Source organism: Chlorocebus sabaeus, chromosome 7, assembly GCF_047675955.1.
Source record: "Chlorocebus sabaeus isolate Y175 chromosome 7, mChlSab1.0.hap1, whole genome shotgun sequence".
NCBI classification, from domain to species: domain Eukaryota; kingdom Metazoa; phylum Chordata; class Mammalia; order Primates; family Cercopithecidae; genus Chlorocebus; species Chlorocebus sabaeus.
The window spans coordinates 105,333,829-105,354,351 of NC_132910.1; the positions used below are offsets into that span (position 1 = coordinate 105,333,829).

The window sequence follows — 20,523 nt, forward strand, 5'->3', positions numbered from 1 at the left end:
GTTTAGTAATTTTTTTTTTCTAAGGGGCAGTAGTGAAACCTATTTTTTGATGACATTCATTTAGGGCCGAGGAAATTCATGGTACAGGAAAGGGTTTAATCATGGGAGCAAGGTCCTTGGGTGGGCAAGAGTATATGGCAACAACTGCACAGAGGGAATTGTTGTGAGGCTGATTGCTCATCCTCTGCAACAGCAGGCAAAAGGCATTAACTATGGAGATGTGTATTTGGTCATTGTTGATGGCTCACTTGAGATAATGTGGTTAAAGACCAAGAATGAGTCCAGTCTGTGGAGCTACCTTTCCTTGGTAACACTTCATAGCTTGACTACACTTAAGCTATATGCAATGGGCAGTGGAAGAGATTTGGGCTTAACCCTGGTGGGGGGGTCTGTCAGGTAAGTAAAAGGGCACATGCATGAAATTCTGCACCTTTCATAGGGTCCATGAACACATTATGGTAGATGAACTTAATGCAACAGAAGTTTCAAGAAACACTGTAATACAGGCCAGCATGGAGCAGGGAAACAGATTTTTTAACATGCTTTTCAGAATTTGATATGTATACCTAACTTGAACACAATAGTTGAAGCTTTGCTAAAAAGATTGGTAGGGGCTTTCTCATCTCCTTGTACTAGTCATTTCTTCTTGGCCTTTAACAGCATCTACCTCTGATTTTTGTTGTTAGAAGGCATATCAGAATCTCTCAGGAATGCAAGTGCAGCGTTCTTTTTTATTTAAGTTTATGAAATACATGCTTATAGAAAATTAAAACATAGAAATATGTAAAGCCAGTCGTGAAAGTTCTTCCATAATTCTGCTTCCTAACAAAGCCACTGTTAGTAATGTGGTGTTATATTTTGGAGCATCAAGTTGTTCACAAAAAATGCTTGCACAACTTTTTTTAACTAAGAGTAAAGTTTGGAAATTTTGCCCTAATAATCCAGACATTCCTCACTCACTTAATGAATACTTAGAAACAAACTGCATAAAGGTACCATCTATTAAACCATCCCTTACTGACAGGACATTTGGGTTAGTTTTAAGTATTAAAGAACAAAGGTGCAATGAATTTGCTTGTGTACACTTGTCAGATTATTCCCATTAGGCAGTTTCCTAGAAATGAACTTAGTAGGCCAAAAGATTCAAACAGTTTCAATAAACCCCAGAAAACTACATTCCTAAAGGTTGTGCCAATTATATTCCCACCTATAGCATGCAAGATGGGTAATGTAATTGGAAATGCTTACTCAAAATCATAGTGCAATTTTTTAATTTGGAAAATTATAAAAACTGTTTTTGTAACTGTGTTTTCTCATTATAGAAGGTGAAGTCTGACAAATCTTCTTGACTAAAGGGGAATCAGGATCCCAGGGCAAGATTTATAAAACTTGTATTTACCAAAAAGAGGCATCAGTATTAGAAACTTTAAAACTTCTCTTTAAAATCTCTACAAGATTGTAGCCCTTGCTACAGTTTTAAACAGCTGCACTGGTATCTCCAGTTATTTTCCCCAAGTTTCAATGGCAGTATTGGTATCCTACTAGTTGTGGAATAAAATCCAAATTTATATGAGCTTTCCTCACAACAAGCCAGCTTTACTCCCCAATATTCAACAGTAGCAGAAAATTCTTTGTCCCAGGACACACTGCACACTTTCTTGTGCCTGGTTTCATCGCTTCATGCCTTATCTCTTTTCCTTCTTTGTCCTCCTTCACCTCAAAGTCATCTCCAATGTCACTTACTCTATGAAGTCTTCCACAATCCTTCCTGAGAAAAATAAATGATCTTATCTCCACTTCTGTTCCCCCAGCATTTCACCTGCACCTCCATTACAGAATTTCTATACTAAGCTACCAAACTGGAAGTCTTAAGAGGATAGACACATCTTACTTGTCTATTTCCTGAATGGTATCTAGTGCAGAACTTTGTAGAACATATACTCAAAAACCGTTTTTGGAATAAACATATATAAGTTAAGACTTCAAATCTTTTAATCTCAAATTATTAGTCACAGATATTAATTTTTAAAGGATTAAAAAAAAAAAACTACTGCTCCCTCAGATGTCCTATTATAATAATCGGTTTCATACATTTTTTAAAAAAAGGGAGTTGTTCTAATAAGACTGTCAAAATATTACATCTAGAATAGTTACATTCAATAAACCTGCATTTACTTGATATCTGCATCTTCCTAGTATCACAAATTGTTTTAGAAATAAAAACACAAGGGTAGGGGACAGGGGACAGTTTATTGTAAAATATGAAGCAGCAATGATTGAAGCAAGTGAATTTCTCCTTTATATTCCCAGCCAGAACACAAAATGACTGGGTATCCTCATCAACGCCAAGCTTTTTTTTTTTAAAAAAAAAAAAAAAAGGAAAATTCCACATTCATTAAAATCTCTTTCTCTTGATAATTTCTGGTTTCCAGCTGACTGGATGAGTTTCTTCTGTCTAAAAGTAGAAAAGCAAGTTAAAATAAAGTATTATTAGTTTGCTTCATGTCTAACAGGCTTCCTTTCTAACAGAAACAAGGTATCTCCTCTAACATTAGTCATTAGCATTATATACTTAGTAGTTCTTTGACAATTTTAGGAAGAGTTGATAAACTTCTGGCATTATCTAAGTCTAATAACGGATGGATGGATTCATTATGTTTAGTTTGCAGTTTTTCATCTAAAATAACATTTCTATTTGGATATTCTACTAATACCAAAGCTTATGATTCTCAAATTAATTTGCATAGTAATCTATTTATTTGCTGTTATTCTTGGTGCAACATTTCCCAGCAACTATAACAAAGAAAGCTGGGATAAAATTAAAACCACCCATGAATTCACTGGCATCAGTGAAATAATATAGAAATCTATAAATAGACACTATTCAAGAAAACAAATATCTTAAATACTATAAAGATTATTTTTCCTTCTGATAAAATTAAATGAGAACACAGTGCCAAATTGGTATAGCTGCTTTACTTAACAAATGTGAAACAGAGAACTTACGGCTGTGTCATCCTCTCTGTATACTTTAATGGTTTTATCAGCTTCAGCTGTTAGTAATCGACTTTCAGACTGATCAAAAGCACAAGCAAATATTCCTGATTCACTGTCCAAAGACCCAGGTTGCACAGCTGCATGAACTCTCTGAAAATTGTAGCCAGTTCTCCAGTCCCAAAGATGCATGGTGCCATTGTCAGCTTAAAGGGAAAAATCTAGTTACACCTGGTATCCCTTCAGCAGTATAGCTTGACAAACATTTATTAAGCATCATTAGCCCAAGCATGGCAATACTTCGGTTATAAAAATACATAAGACACAGGCACTCAATCTTCTCTTAATATTGGCTTTTCTACTTTCATTTGTGCTGGGTTCAGAATTTATAGATCTTAAAAAGCACCTCAAAATCTAACATCCAATTCCAGAATAATAAACAAAATTTTAGGCAATTCCCAGCATAAATCCCTGAAATTCATCAGATTGGAACTCAAAAGGACTAAACTATGAAATATACTACATGTATTATGAATATGCATGAACACACATAGTAACATGCAAATATGCCCTAATCAGGCAAGTGCTGCAGTAATACTTAAGTGTGACAGCTTAGAAGCATTACAAATGTTTATTCATCATTAAAAGTAACAGATAAATATATTTATTATAAAAATCTTATTTTACCTCCAGATACAAGTACTCCATCAGAATTTACTGTCAATGTGTTAATAATAGCATTATGACCAGAAAGATTTTGAATGAAACTTCCATCAGGGAATTTCCACTGCTTTATGTTATCTGGAGAACCAGATGCAAATGTGTAACTGAAATAATATCAAAAAGAATTAATGACAAAGGAAACCAAGTTAAATAAAGTGGTGGGTTTTAAAAAGCTTATTTCAGTTATATTTTGTGTTGTGTACTCAATGATTTATATATTCAGCAAAATAGTCATATCAAAATGTAAAAATATTAAGACATTTGTTCAAAGTTAAATCAGATCTTCACATTTTTAACAGGATATTTTAAGTCCTAAAGTTTTATTCTTTCATTTCCTTAATGCTCTGCACTAAGCTAGAGCAATAAATGTGTAGAAGCCCTATTTCACAAGAAGGGCAATGTGTTATGCAACTCTTTTGGAGGGAGGGAGAGCAAGACAGGAATAGGAAGAAAGGGAGAAAAGGAATAGAGGGCAAGAGGAAGAGAGAGAATGGGAGTGAGGAGAGATGAGAGTGAGAAAGACAAGCAAAGGAAGGAAGAAAAGAGGCAGAAAAGGGTATGGAGAGTAGAAGACAGAGAGGAGGAAAGGGAGAAGAGAAAGAATATGAATATAACCAGAAAAGTGTCAGAGTGATCTGATACAACAAACAATAGTTGTGATATTATGCTTCACCTTTTTGGATACTCTGACTATAATGTTCACGGTTCTTATTATTTCTCTTTCTACATATATTAACTTCCTCCTTAAGAATTAAACTATTCAATGAATGTCTCAGTGTCCAATATCATTTATGTCCAAAACATTAAGCCCAGCCACTAATATCTTTTATTCTGACATGCAGCATTTAATCATTGTCTCATTTACATTATTTATTTGTTTACATTGTCTCATTTGACATTATTTATTTGTTATCAAGTAGAAGGCTTTCCTCATGTTTTACAGGGCATGAAGCAAATTAGTGCATAAGGAAAATGAAAGAAACACACATTCCTATGTGGCACAGGCCTGGAAATGACAGCAGCTAAATGACTGCCAAAGGCAGTGCTGACACCACTAGCATTTCCGCATTATACTAAGAACTGAAGAAAAACAAGAAGCTAATTAGGAAAATACACTTACTGTCTTGGATGTAAAACCACAGCCCTAACTGATTTTTTGTGATTTGTTAACGTCACTCTTGTTTTTCCAGCCACCAGATCCCATAATCGAATTGTAGTATCATGGCTTCCTGTAATGGAAACAAATATATCCCTCAAAACATAGACCAGGAAAAATAATGCAAAAGTTAAATAAAATACAAAGCATTCTTCCAAAACACGTATGTTCTAAATGAAAGCCTTATCACTTGCAAATCAGTCTTGGTTAATTTCTTCATAGTTCCAAATTTTTAGGTTGATTTTAATTCTTTAAAACAATGCAATACAACAACTGATTCACTGTCAACTGAACAGCTAAAACACATGCAAATAACAAATAAAACAAATATATGATTGTATACTCTAGTGAAAAGGAAAAAACTTCAATGATTTTTTTTAAGTTAATAAAATACATCAGGCAAAGGAATTATTTTCTAGTATTAAAGTTCCATTGTTACTAACTTTATTTAGAGCAAAGTAAGATTCAAATCAGTTCTAAAGGTTACTAGTCTCAAGGTATTTTGTCTTCCAACTTCAATTTCCTAGAAAAATAATTTTGACACTATAAAATAATACTTAATTGTTTGTATCACAGTATTCTAGTCAGACATTACAGGATACTATGTATAGCATACTCTATGATACGTAAAAACCACGAGATAAAAACAGTGGAATGAAATTTCATTTGAATATATTTCAAATGTCCATGATTAAAATATGACACAGAAACACTGTAAACACAATGCAAAGCAAGAGTCATCGTGAATATTAAAAGTATATGTATAATAACATGGATTCTGATATGAATGTTCTGTAAACTTGAAAAGTATCGATCATACCTGTAATAATTTGTGGTTCTGCAGCCTGACATCTCACTGTAGCAACTGCATTTGTATGTCCAGATAACGTGTGTACACTGGCTTTAGTTCTCACATCCCAAATCTATAAAAATGCAATAGACGTATTAGGAAAGAGAATAGGTATTCATTATCTCAAGAAGATAACTGGATCAATTCAAGGCTGAAAATTTACTAGACAACTAGTGCCTGAATATAATAAAGAAAATGCTTAAATGAAAGATAATGATTTATCAACTGGAGGAAGAATATAAATAGGAGACACCTTGAAAGAACTTTAAAAAGCTAAAAGATCAGGGTACTGAAAATCTAAGAATGGGCATGATGGGACTACTTTTTAACACTACTGAATGAAAGAACTAATGGACAATAGTTGTTACAGAATGGAACATGAGAATATCACACTTCAAGGGCAGGGCACTAATAACACTAACATGGTGAGGTCATAGAACTGAAGACTAAGGTGGAAAAAAATGCAAGTTAAGAAACTTAGGGACTCGGATATTGATGACTCAAGACAACTATCTTTAATTCTCTACCAATCAATTGAAGACTCTGAAACCAAACATGCATCCTACAAGATGCAATATATTTACAGATAAAAACACAACTCTATCCCATTTACCCGTGCAGTTGAATCTCGACTACAGGTTACCAACACATCGATTGTTGGGTGCAAATCCAAACCATACACTGCACTTAAATGTCCATGATAATGCCTTATAACCTAAAGACAAAGCAGGACAGTTAACACTTGTAGAATGAGAAAGATAAACAGTGGTTCATAATGTTTTAAATCCTTAATTCCAACCTCACCTTATTGTATTCAAGATCCCAGCATTTCACTTGTTTGTCTTCTCCACAAGAGAACAGGTATGGGCTCCTCGTGCTTACTATCACGCCCCGCACAGTACTAATATGCCCAGTCAATGACAGTTTTAATTTGCCACTAGCCAAGTCCCAGATCTGCAATCAAAGAATTTTTTTTTTTCTTTCCCTGGTTACCGCAAAGCAAAATTTTAGAATCCTGATTATTAAAATTGAGTTTTCAAAGAGAAGAGGAAAAAGATAACAAATATATAAAAATAAAAAATTTTGTACAATGACTCCCCACCAAATAAAAGCAAGAAAAAAACTGGCATGCTCAAACTGGAAAAATATTTGCAATTAGATGACAGGTTAACCTTCTTGTTATATAAATGGAATCTTTGATAATAACAGTATGAAAAGTATGGTATTAAATTAACCGAGGATGGCAACAACTTAAAGAAACCCTAAAAGCAGCAAATACAGATATGAAAAAGTTCAAACTCATTAGAAATTTTATACAAATTTTTTAGTTATTTATTTTTTGAGACAGAGTCTCGCTCTGTTGCCCAGGTTGGAGTGCAGTGGCGCGATCTCGGCTCACTGCAAGCTCCACCTCGTGAGTTCACGCCATTTTCCTGCCTCAGCCTCCGAAGTAGCTGGGATTACAGGCGCCCACCACCATGCCCCGCTAATTTTTTTGCATTTTTTAGTGGAGACAGGGTTTCACCGTGTTAGGCAGGCTGGTCTCGATCTCTTGACCTCATGATCTGCCCGCCTCAGCCTCCCAAAGTGTTGGGATTACAGGCGTGAGCCACCACGCCCAGCCTATACAAACTTTTAAAAAAAGATTAAGTATCCAATTTTGCTTACCATGTTAGATATTTGTAAAGGAATGTACAACCAATGTGCTGAAAAGGATCCTCTCATACACTGCAAGTATCCATTCACCCATTTGGAAAGTAATTTGTACTCTGGGTATCGGCTTCAAAAATATTTGACCCATTTATTCCATTTATGGAACTCTACCATAACAAAATAATTTAAAACACAGAAAAAGTCTTACATACAAAACTTAACAGCATTACTTGTAATGGTGAAAATCAGACTAAAAACTCTACCATCCAACAATAGGAAAACAGATTATAGACTATCCAAATGATATAATATTATGCAGCCACTTTAAAAGATGGTAAATTTTTCACAGGAGTATGTCTTTGATACAATTTTAAGGGAAAAAAGCAAGATACAAAATTACATACTAAGAATGATTTTTAAAAGATACACCGAAAAAGAGCTTAGAAGTAAAGGCATTTATACTTACAGAAATAAATACTAAAATAAAACTTATCCAAGTATCTAACAATGGTAGGATTATACACAGGTCTATGTACTTTCATAATTCTCTATACTTTCCACATTTTCTATGAATGAGCATGCTCTTAATTTTGTAACCAGTTGGAGACAAAAATGTAAGTATAAAGGAATTAGTGGTAGGTATTCGGCAGGTAAAGAAAAAGTGGTTTAAATACCACTTTTCAAACAGATATTTATTTAGAACACTTACTAGTATAAATGATAAATTTTACGCCTTATTCAGGTCTAAAATAACAGAGGAACTGCAATAGCAATTCCTGCCACAGGAAATAGTAACTGATGAAACTTAAATGACAAACACAAAGTCATGTTTATTTTTTCTTCCTTCATTATTACCTTTATAGTTCTGTCAGCAGACCCAGTAACAAACCACTGATTTCCAGGTTCCACAGCAATACATCGAACCCAGCCAAGATGCCCACTGATAACCTGTATAAAACAAAGTAGAATGGGCGGCTAACATACAAGTTAAAATGTTTTTAAGTTTAACTGCAGCCCGAGTTTGAATTGCCCTCCCATCTTCAAATCATAAATTTAAAAGATAATTTGACTATTATATTTTACAATATTAAATTATCTTCAACAAGTTAATAGATACACAAATTGTGGCTCATCTATATAATGTATACTACTCAGTAATAAAAAGGGATACATTATTAATACTTGCAACAACTTCAGTGACTCACAAAGGTATTAAGCTGTGTGAAGGAAGCCAATCTCAAAAAGCGCATTTTGTATGATTCCATTTATATGACATAGTCAAAAAAACACAGCTAAACCAACCTAAGTGTCCATCAAGAGGTGAATGAATAAATAAAATGTGGTACATACACACAATGGAATACTACTCAGCCATTAAAAAAAATGAAATTCTGTCATTTGCAACAACAAGGATGGAACTGGAAGATACTATGTTAAGTGAAATAAGCCAGGCACAGAAACACAAGTACTGCATGCTCTCTCTTATATATGGGAGCTAAAAAATAAATGATCTTGAGAGTTGAATGATGGCTACTAGAGGTTGGGAAGAATAGTGGGGAGGCAGAGGATAAAGAGGGAGTGGATAATGGGTATAAAAATACAGCTAGATAAAGGAGTAAGATTCAGTGTTTGGTAGCACTAGTTTGGCTAGTTAGCTTGGTAGCACAATAGGGTGACTATAGCTAAGAATAATTTATTGTATATATCAAAATAACTAGAAGAGTAAAATGGAATGTTCCTAATACAAAGAAATAATATCCCAATTACCGTGGAGATAAATATCCCCATTACCGTGATTTGATCATTACACATTGTATGCTTTTTTTTCCTGTTTCTTGTTTTGAGATAGGGTGTCACTCTGCTGCCCAGGCTGGAGTGCAGCGGCGTGATCCTGGCTCACTGCAACCTCCGCCTCCTGAGCCCAAGTGATCCTCCCACTTCAGCCTCTGGAGTAGCTGGAACTACAGGTGTGCACCACCACACATAGCTAATTTTTGTATTTTCTGTAGAGACAGGATTTTGTTGTGTTGCCCAGGCTGGTACTGAACTCCTGGACTCAAGAGATCCACTTGCCTAGGCCTCGCAAAGTGCTGGGAGTATAGGCATGAGTCACCATACCTGGCCTACACACTGTATGCTTGTATCAGATTTGATATGTAGCCCATAAATATGCACATCTATTAGCCATAAAAATTAAAAATAAATTAGAACTGAAATTATTGAAAAAAAATAAGACAACTATAGTGATAGAAAACAGATCAGTGATTGTCAGAGGTGAAGGAAGATATAACTTCAAAAGAATAGCACAGGGGTGTTTTTTGAAGTGACGTAACGTCTATATCCTAAATGTGGTAGTGGTTACCCAAATCAATACATCTATTACAATTCATTAGACCTGTATGTCAAACAAAAAGGCTCCTGCTGTACAATCATTTGAAAAATAAAAATTTTAAAATATATATTAAATTACGTGTAGTTGTACATTTTCTACTATGTACACTTTTTTAAAATTTTGTGTTTAATTTTTGTGGGTATGCAGTAGAAATATATTTATGGGGTACATGAGATATTTTGATATAGGCAAGCAATGCAAAATAAACAGTATGGAACACTTCACGAATCTGTGTTATCCTTGCAGAAGGGCCATGCTCATCTTCTCTGTACTGTTCCAATTTTAGCATATGGGCTGCTGAAGTGAGCATGCAGGTCCATTTTCTTTTAGATGATACACTCTGACTCATTTTAATTTATTGTAGTTGAAAGAATAACTGGTAGGCCCAAAGAATTTCTTTATATGGTGTTTTCCCCGTTCACCTTCAAACTAAATACTTTGAACACTTTCTAAATTTATTTAGTCGGCAATCCATATTTGGTAGCTTTATCTTGACATTTTATATGATTTTATATAAAATACAAGTATAACTTTTACTTAAGGAAGTCGCCTTCCCAAGAGATCTTTTAGGATACTCCCTAAGACTCTTCTCAATCCACCTCAGATTGCTCTACCGGCTTTTCATATTCACTCTTTTTCCTCCTTACTCTCTTCTTCAGTGCTTGTCAACTAGAAAGCAATCATGATTCACATAATAAAATAAATGCAGAGTCACTCACCCTGTAGAGTTTCCATGGTGGGTGCCACTGGGGTTTTGGCATTGTAGGGGCTTTTTTAGCCATCAGTGCAGAGTTCTTGGTATTGCCGGTCTCCATGACAATCTAGACATAGAAGAGACATTATTATTATTAAAGATATAATACTGAAGACTTCATATCAATTCAGAAATGGAAATGGAAAGAGGGAACTTACAAAAGATTTTTTCCATAAATGAAGAAATAAAATTTTCTGCATGTTAATTTTAAAAAGCAATTATAAAATCAGAGAGAGGCAGAACATTAGACTTAAGAACACACATCACTGTGTATGGGTTCAAATCCCAGCTTGGCCCATTGCTAGCTGTTTGACATTAGGTAACAATTACGTAATCTCTATGTGCTTCACCTATAAAATGGGAAGAATAGTGCCTATTTCATAGGGTTACTACAAAGATGTAAAAAGTAGTAAATGCTCCATGTAAGCTCCCATTATTAAAGTCATTTTAAGTGTATTAATGCCACTGCCTTTCATTGTCATATTTTAACCTTATGGATTTAATGTAGCAAAGACTGATATGATAGTTCCTTCTATTTATCTTCTAATACAATATTTAAATACTATTTTAACAGGTATACTGCCTGATATACCATCTATTGTTAGCAGTCATCCAGTCATCCAAAAAATAATTAAGCCCATAAAGTTCCTGCCCTCAAGAAGCTTAAATTACACCCTCATAAGGAGGGTAGAGAGCCTGGACAGAAGATATGCTCTGAATGGAAGATAAAGGAAGAAATGAGATGTGGGGGTTACACATTCATTCACTTCATGAAATCAAAACAATTGCATAATGAGCTGAGAAGCAAAGCCAGCACTTATTTCAAGTGGCAGCATAATAAAATACATGGCAGAAAAATAAATCAATAAAATAACTATAGAAAATAATTCTACAACTACTTCCACCATACTAATACCAGTTGCCATTTACCTACAGATAAACTTATTTCTAAATGTTCATTTATAAGACTAGTTATATAGCCCATGAATAGTACAACACTAATAGCACTCAACATAACTGTACAAACCAACTTAAAATTTAATAAAAAAAAAAAAAGACTTTCATATGCAATGCATACTAACACAGGTTTCAGAAAAACTCTCCTTGCATTTTTAATAGTGGGCAATAAATACCAACATCACATTATCTTTATCAAAATACATATTATACACAACGTACAAGTAGACAAATAACAGCATTCCAAAAAATGTTAATTTACTACCAACTTGAGTGTTAGGACTATGAAATATGAATGACTAGCTCAGGCTGCTATTTATCTTAATAATTCCAAAGTGTTCATTTCTTTAGTATTTAAGGTAAGACTTTCGATCAGAGGGAAATAAGGCAACATGTTTAAAAAGTTAGAAACCTGCTATTTGACGCAGAAAAACTTACTGAATTCATCGCTGTAGGCTGTGGACGGTCAGAAGCCCCAGGATGTCGGTATTCACTTCCACTAGGTGCAGTACGATTTACATCAGTCCTGAGGCAAAAGAAATATTATATTCAAAGTAATTAATGCCTCCAGTCATGTATTCTGCAAAACTAACCCTTTATTTTAAATTGTTATAAGTCCTGATAAAGGAAAATGTCATACAATAGTTATAAAGAAATTTTAAAAAGAAAAAACGTGAACAGTGAAATATGCTTTTAAGATCTTTGTAATTATAATATTTCATACTTGGTCTGAGAAGGTAATGCCACTGCTAAGGACTGTGCAGCTGATTCACTTGGCATTCTCTGGATCTTAGTATCTGCTGTCAAAGCAACCCCTATTAAAATGAAAAATCAATTTCTTTTAGTAGCTTTGTATTATTCATTTACATGCACTTAAAATAAAATGATGAAGGAAAACATTCCAAACGTTTATTAATTCCAGGCAGTGATACAAATTTTGATAAAGTTTTGCTCATCTTTGTTTTTAATTTCTACAATAAACACTGCTTAGTAACACATAATTCAAATCTGATCACAGCCTACAAGGTATTAAAGCAGCCCAGAACAGTAAAGTTAATTTCCATTATATCTGGGTATTAGTTTCAAAAGTCAGTATTAAGCAGTTCCTCAAATACAAACAGAATGTTTCCAAGAGTGGTTGTAACTTACTACAACCAGAAGCACCCAATTTTCCTGTACTTTCTATATATACTAAGCCTTTTGTCCTCTACCCGGTTATACTGGCCACTCCATCTGTGGGCCAATACCTTAATACAGACAGAGGACATGTTTCTAAGATACTGCCTCTAACATTTACATCATTTTTATAAGCTTGGTGATATTTACATGTCTGCCTAAACCACCAGATAATAAATTTGTCTAGGCCTGCAACAGTTTTACTGTCTTTGAATTCCTACCACATTGCCTGAAAAATTATACATACTCAAGAATGTTTGCTGAATAAAGGCACATGAGTATTCATTATCACCTACAAAGCTATGCACGGATGCTTGGCTATTGAGCTTATCTTGCATTTTACAGGCAACAAGAATGTCATTATTGGCTCGTTAGTGAAAATGTATGTGACATTTTTAAGACATTTTCAATATACAACAGCTCACTAACCAGGTCCCGGTGGGTATGGATGTGTGCCTGCCACAAAGTATTCAACTTCTTGTCCTAGAAAAAAGACAAAAAAAATCAACAGTAGTGAATTTATCTTACATATAAAAGTTATCATCTCTTTAAAGTATCAAATAATATTACATTTTCAACTGGATCTATAACATTTTCTCAACTAAAGTTAAGCCTCAGAAATAAGGGAAATTGGTCACTTTTGATCTCCGTAAACCATATCCTTGTCCATTTGCTATATAGCAATGGTATACACAGAAGCCCTCCTATCAAGTGATAATCCACTCTGGTATTTCTTCCAAGCAAATGGTTTCCTGTGGAAGCTTGAATTCTCTTCATTATTAAGATTTCAGTATTTAATTTCATCTTTCTGAATTACAGACAGGATAGATGGTATCCCCACAGGTTAAGAATATTCTCCAATTTTTTCCTTTAATCTCTACTGTGACCTTCTCCACATTCTAAGAATCTCTGCCATGATTATACTACCATTTTTATTTCCTATAAGAAAAAAGTCATCAACCAATGTCTCAGTATTCCCATGAGGATAAAAACTTCCATTATAATACTGGTACAGCCATTAAATACTGTATGACCACACCTAAGTCCTGCCAGCAGGGGCAAAAATAACACATTTTATTTTTCTATTTTTAAAATTCACATATACGTCTGACATTTCTGATAATACCATACTCACCTTGATTGGCAGGGTACTGTTTATGAACATATGAATCCGTTGCATTCTGAGGACCCTTCTCTTTAAGATTTTCTTTCGAAGTAGGCATATGCAACACAGGACCATACTCATTACGAAGCTTGATTGCCATCTTCCGTTTGTGACTATTTAGAAATTATAAACATAAGAACGTATCCATAAATACTTTAAAACAAACAGACAGCTTAAGTTTGCCCAATCATGTAGGAAAAGTTTCTAGTAAGATTTTAAGTAGTATTTAAAAGAATCAAAAATTTCCAAGTGCATTTCCCCACCATATCTGTTCTTTTGCTCACATTCCACCACACAGCATTCATTAAACCTAAGTAATATTTTAGTTTGTTACCTAATAGAAAATATTTTATGATAAATTATCAAGGGTCTGCTTGAAAGATATATAGAAACTAACATACCCTTTAAGAAACCTCAAAGTCAATATGCTTTCCTTCAAAATATAAATATAGTAAAAACTCTATAGCAACCTTTACTAGATGTATCCAAACAGGTTAGTGAGAACTAAGAAAAGTACTTAATTGGTTCAATATTTTAAAAAGAAATGCACTTATATTACTTTTAAAAATAGTCTACTTTACAAATTAAATATAAATGCTTGTTTGAGGAGTTATGTAGATTTTAAAAGGGTAAAGGACAAAGAAGGAACACTGCACATAATGCAATCCCAGACTGGAGCTGGATATGTAGAACCAAAAATATGCCACCACTCAAAAATCTTCATCATACTAACGAGAAAAGATGGGAGTAGAGGTACTGGCCAGGTACAATTTCAGCTCAGCAAGGCTCTGAGAGCAGCGGGAAGCTGAAAGCACATACAAAGTGATTGATTATAAAATAAAATACCTAAAAGGGACTCTCTTAATTACTGGGTATTTGTAAAATGCAATTAATTAATGGAACTTTTACTGTAAAAGGCCAAAAAAAAAAGAGTTAAATCAGCTTAAATTATGCCAAAACACCACTCATTATTGAATTAGCCCATGAGCATTACCAGTTTATCTTTAAAGGTCTCCCTCTCCCTGCTCTCTTCCCCCAATGTTAGAATGTTAAATATTTCAGCAATTGAAAAAAAAAACTATACCAACCTCTCTTCATCTAAAGGCACAGGTTTTCCATTATCAGCTACAAACATGTCATGGGTCCTCTTCAATGACCTGAACACAAGTGTGTGTACAGAATGTTTCTGTACCTCCTAAAAAAAAAAAAAAAAAAAGTAATTACACACCTATCTACAAATTACACAAATCATAACCTAACGTCAGATTGATTATACACTTCACATGTTTAAATATGTAAAAAGCTTTATACCACTCACCATAGCTACTTGTTGCGAGCTACAGGAGTCAAGTTCAGAGAAGAGGAGGAAGCTCCTCTTTCGCTAGAACCTCAGGTATAGCAACTGAGTGATGCCGTAGTTTAGTCATTTATTCAATAAATATTTACTGAGCTCCTACTGTGTGACTGGCAGGTATTGTGCTAGAATCTCACAATAGAATGATAAAAGGTAGTCATGGTCCCTGTGCTCAAGAGGAAACAGACAAATAAAAAGTAAAATAATTCCACATTTTGATAAGTGCTATGAGGGCATCAAGCAAGGCACTGGGTCAGGAAACGAAGGACTAAGTATAATTGTGAAAGACTTCACTAAAGTGATATTTAAGCAGAAAGGGAGTTAGCCTTGCACAAAACAGAGATAAAAACGAACCAGGCTGATGGAAATGTCATGTAAAAAAATGTTCAGTTAACTGAAATAATACAAGGAGGGCAGCACAGCTGTATATGGTGGATGAGATGGTGCTTTGTGGTTGCAAGGGTAGACAAGGTCCAGATTAGGTAAGGTCTTTTAGACTATTACAACAGCCTATGTTTTCTTCTAGCAACACAGTCAGTAAAGGGTTTTAAACAAGAAAAGTATGAACAACTTACATTTTAAACAGAACAACTTATGGAACAAAATGGAAGCAAGGAAATCAACGGGGAGCTAATGCACCAGGCCCGGTGAAAGATGATGTTGGTCTCAATTAAGGTGGACTGCAGTGGATACGGAGAAAAGTGAATGGAATCAATAAACATGTGGGGTAACATGGACAAGACCAGCTAACAGAATGGCTGGCTGTTCATGCCAGGGAAAGATGTAAAGAATGGCAAGTTTTTCTGGGAGTAGAGTTGAAATAAGAGACGACTTAAACGCAAGATAGACAAGACCGCCAATCTTTTCGGGCACAGAATCACTGACACTGCCCCGAGGGCGGCGAGTACCAGTGGTCGAACACCAACAGAGGCCCCGCCTCCAAGGACAGTTTCCAGCTCCCAAGAGTCAAAGGAGGACTGGACGAATTATCTCAGGCTTAGCGCCCGGACTGAACCTCCGACTCAGGTTCTCATCCGGCTTCTACCCCTTTCCCGAAAACCCGATGAAGAGACCACCCGGCCTTGGCCAAACAGCTTCCCTCGTAGCCTCTTTTCTCTCCGGACTCCAAGCACTCTCAATCCCCCACTCCCACTGCCAAAGAAAAACAGTCCAGAGACAAACGACTCTTGAGAGTCCCAGTGTCACTTTACCTCGACCATGATGCTACCGCGTATCCCACCTCCGGCAGGGAAGAAACCCTAATCACTAACGCAGCACCCGCCGCCACAACTGTGCTGCACCTTCCGGAATTGGGAGGCCAGGCGGCGGATGTGATGCAAGCTCTGCGCACGCGCGCTAGTCTCCCCCGGCCCTCTGGGATCAAGAGGCGGGTCTCCCTCCTCAGGACCGCCCCTAGGGCGGAGTCTCGAGGCTGTAGAGGGGAGACACCTGGAAGCGCCTGACTGGAGGATTTCACTCGCAACTCTGAAGAAGTCTTCGAATTATGTTTTCTGCCTTACCTTCAGCCTTAAATGTCTTGGCTGGGGCCCTGGTTGTTCATGCTGTATTCCCCGGAGTTTAATGCTTTTTATTCAGAGAGCCTAAGCGTCTGGAGAGCAAACTCCCGTGGGCTCTATCTAAGGCGCTTCCACTGCCTTGATCTCTTTGGAGGTCGCCTGCTTGCTTTCTGTCTCCTGGTTCCAATCCTGGCGAGAAGCACTTGGACACGTGTAGGCTTAACACCTGAAAACAATTTCGCTTAAACAGTTCAGTAAACACTTGCTGAGTGAATGTTGAGGAATGACTGTTTTAATTTGGAAAATTTTGACATGTAGATATTTAAAAAAAACCCATATTCATTTTCTGCTAATAGATTTTTTTTTTTTTAAATTTCTCAACGCTACATAGCTCTTGGCCATTTCCTAGTTGTCTGCTGATTATTGTGGCTTCAACAATGCCAGGGTACAGCTTTTCAAAGCTGGTAGAAGAAAGACACAATTGGAGACTTTAGCCATTTTTATTTATACATATCCTTGTGCCAAGTAGTGGTATTTTTGCTTCCTACCCTGGTAAAATCTCCGGTTTTGATCAACCCTACCTAATTATTTTTCTATGTAAAAAGAAAAATGGATGGACTTGGGCATTTGCAAACTTAAATAGACAAAACATTTTACTGGCCCTGTTTCAGTTTCACTGATCTGTCCTGACAGCGTACTGCATACACTTTGAGAGGGGGAAACAATCTAGCAAAAGAATAGCAGTGTAAATCAACCTCACTTGGAAATTCATTAAAAACATTAAGGTCATAGTTTTTTGTTTGTTTGAGACGGAGTTTTGTTCTTGTCGCCCAGGCTGGAGGGCCATGGCGCAATCTTGGCTCACTGCAACCTACTCCTCCTGGGTTCAAGCGAGTCTCCTGCCTCAGCCTCCGGAGTATCTGGGATTACAGGCGCCCGCCACCACGCCCGGCTAATTTTTGTATTTTTAGTAGATGCGGGGTTTCACCATGTTGGCCAGGCTGGTCTTAAACTCCTGACCTCAGGTGATCCGCCCCTCTCGGCCTCCCAAAGTGCAGGGATTACAGGCATGAGACACCAAGGGCGGCCTTAAGGTAATGTTTTTACTTGAAGATAAAACATCTCTGAATTTGACTGTGAGTTTGTCCTAAGAATTGATTTTCTGTAAAAGTCGCCTATCATGGTATTTCCTTGCAAGAAAATACTATAATTATAAAATATATACTTGAGGAACTAAATAATACACTCACCTATGAATAATAACTATAGAAAACAATGATTTGAAATGACAATAAAACCATAGAAACCTAAGCAAGACTAATATCTATGGAAATATATTAATTGTCTGGTTGGACCTATTAACTTTTTACATACTTAATCATCCTGGAGACATTAATTTATAGGCCCAGACTCATAACAACATGGTAATGATTGAGGTAAATTGCCTCGAATTTGCTCCTTTTAAAACACTGTCGTGAATTTATAGAATTTTGTCATCCACTTGAAAGTTTACAATATTTTAGATAAATATAGAACTCAAGTGAGCCTATTATTTAGTTCAGGGATTCATAAGTTATGTATATTGTAGGAAAATTTTGTATTTATATGGGAATATGTTTTATTTTCTTGAGAAAGGATCTACAAGTTTCACTGGATTCCTGAAGGGCTCCAGGATACACACATGGCCTGGCTGACACCCCAAGCTGCCTTGTTTGAACAGCAGGTGTCACTACTGCTGTTCATAAGGGCCCTCAGGGCTCTCCTTAAAGCAGACATGGCAAGTAACTTATTAATATAAATATTAGTATTATGTCTGTGTAAAACCAAGAATACAAGTTTTAAGGAAAGCCCTCCTTCTTTAGGCAAGATTTTTTTAAACTCACCAATACAGAAAGTCTTTTTATTCTCCTTCAAATATTGTTCTTTGCTCTTGAACAGTGATAGGTCATATGAGTATAGATTTGAGTGCCATTTTCATCAACTTTTTATGATATTTTTTATAGGAAGTGTTTTCTGATTCTTATAATCATAAAATAATAAATGTTACTATTTATTTTCCTGTTTCAACTTAAAGGGTTAAATATACAAGCTTTCAAAAACACTGTATGCAATGTTCTTTAGAGTTGTGTGACTCAGTATGTCAGCCCTTAAATTTCATATTTGAAATTGTTCATTAATTCAAAAGAAAGTAATTGAAAAAACTATTGGAAACAATATGAAAATTCACTAAGCTGAGTAGAAAAATGTTATTAAAAATCAATAGTTTTCGTTTTTGCAGTTAAAAATATAGCAGGGAAAGGGATTTTTATTTAAAATAGCAATAAATTTTAAAATGTGCAAGACCTAAATGAAAAAAACTTAAGAGATGTGAAAACATGAATCAGGGACCTCCCTCCTCCCTGTGCATATGGCCCCACTACTGCTGCTGCTGGAGGGACTGCAAACGCTGTCAGGGATACTGGTCTGGCAGTCAGAGAGGTCTCTGAGCTGACGGGATTTCCTGAAATGCTGTGAAAACTTTGTATCCTGAAATCCATGCTGGGCTCCTGCTCATAATATTCCAAAAGGTAATGCTGATATGGCCAGGCCTGATTGTTGCCTGTAATCTCTATCCCTTCCTGAAGAGAGTGGCTTCTCCAGGTGTAACGGTTGAGAGGCTGTTAGGCAAATTGATACTGGTAGAGTAACCTTACTGAGAGATGCCACCAAAAACCACAATCCAGTGACAGTGGTGTGTCAGAGGACTATGAGGCAGTGTCCACAGAGAGGCAGAGCTCCAAGAGTAAGGACACCTTCTTGGAGACTAGACGCCAGTTAGCCTTGAAGGCATTCACATTCACTTATATGGCACAATATGATGAAGCAATTTCAGATTACCTCAGGAAATAGTACAGGAAAGGAATATCTCAGATGCCCTTGCAGTATAGAATGATCCCTCCTCAGACTCCTGTGCAAGTAATACACACTGAAGCCTAAGCTTTCCATCACAGTTCTAAATGGAGCCCCTGGATTTATAAACTTGTGTGATGTTTTGAATGCCTGGCAGCTGGTGAAGGAACTCAAAGAGGCATTAGGCATTCTAGCTGCTGCCTTTTTCAAACATGTCAGCCTAGCAGATGCTGCTGTTAGGATTCCACTCAGTGAAAATGAGGCCAAAGTCTGCATATATCATAAGCAAAGACAAAAGAAAAATGAAAAATTGGGAAATACGTGTAATGTGCATGTTAGCCACAGGGCTAATTTTCTTAATATGAAAAGAGCTCTCATGAATCAACAGAAAAAATGAACAACTCAAAAGATAAGGCACATGAACCGGCAGTTCACAGAAAGACCACTGACATTGTGGCTGATGTGTAAATTAAAAAGATTCTCAGTGTACTCATGATGAAAGAAATTTTAATCACAATAACAATAAGATAACATATTTCACCTAACAGGTTGGCAAAAATTTTTTAAATTTGACCTGAAACCAGTGTTGGCAAGGATGAGGGACAACCTAAATATTGATGAGAGTGTAAATGGCGGCAATCATTTTCATAGGTAGTTTATCAACAAGCTGACAATTTTTTTCGAGAAAGGGTCTTTCTCTGTTGCCCAGACTGGACTGCAGTGGACGACCTCCTGGGGTCAGGCAGATCCTCCTACCTCAGCCTCCCAAATAGCTGGAACTACAGGTGTGCACTGTGATGCCTGGCTACCTTTTTAATTTTTTTGTAGAGACAGGGGTCGCACTATGTTGCTTAGGCTGCTCTCGAACTCCTGGGCTCAAGCACCCTTCCTTCCTTGGCCTCCCAAAGTGCTGGGATTACAGGTGTGAGTCACCACTCCTGGC

At 36.1% G+C, this 20,523-nt stretch overlaps 1 protein-coding gene and 1 non-coding gene across 2 annotated transcripts; both read right to left on the reverse strand.

The window, feature by feature from the left end:
* Positions 1-2,231: 2,231 nt before the first annotated feature.
* On the reverse strand, positions 2,232-16,561 carry PLRG1 (pleiotropic regulator 1). Its single transcript, XM_008000053.3, has 15 exons — positions 16,386-16,561; positions 14,909-15,015; positions 13,791-13,933; positions 13,085-13,138; positions 12,204-12,294; positions 11,918-12,005; positions 10,488-10,589; positions 8,232-8,324; positions 6,528-6,677; positions 6,337-6,438; positions 5,694-5,796; positions 4,838-4,946; positions 3,682-3,821; positions 3,007-3,200; positions 2,232-2,455 (listed from the first exon to the last, which is right to left on the reverse strand). The coding sequence occupies exons 1-15, from the start codon at positions 16,392-16,394 to the stop codon at positions 2,396-2,398; spliced, it is 1,545 nt and encodes a 514-aa protein (XP_007998244.1). The 5' UTR covers positions 16,395-16,561; the 3' UTR covers positions 2,232-2,395.
* On the reverse strand, positions 9,974-10,078 carry LOC119623977 (U6 spliceosomal RNA). The gene has a single exon (XR_005240078.1). It is a non-coding gene; the product is annotated as a U6 spliceosomal RNA (small nuclear RNA).
* Positions 16,562-20,523: the final 3,962 nt, after the last annotated feature.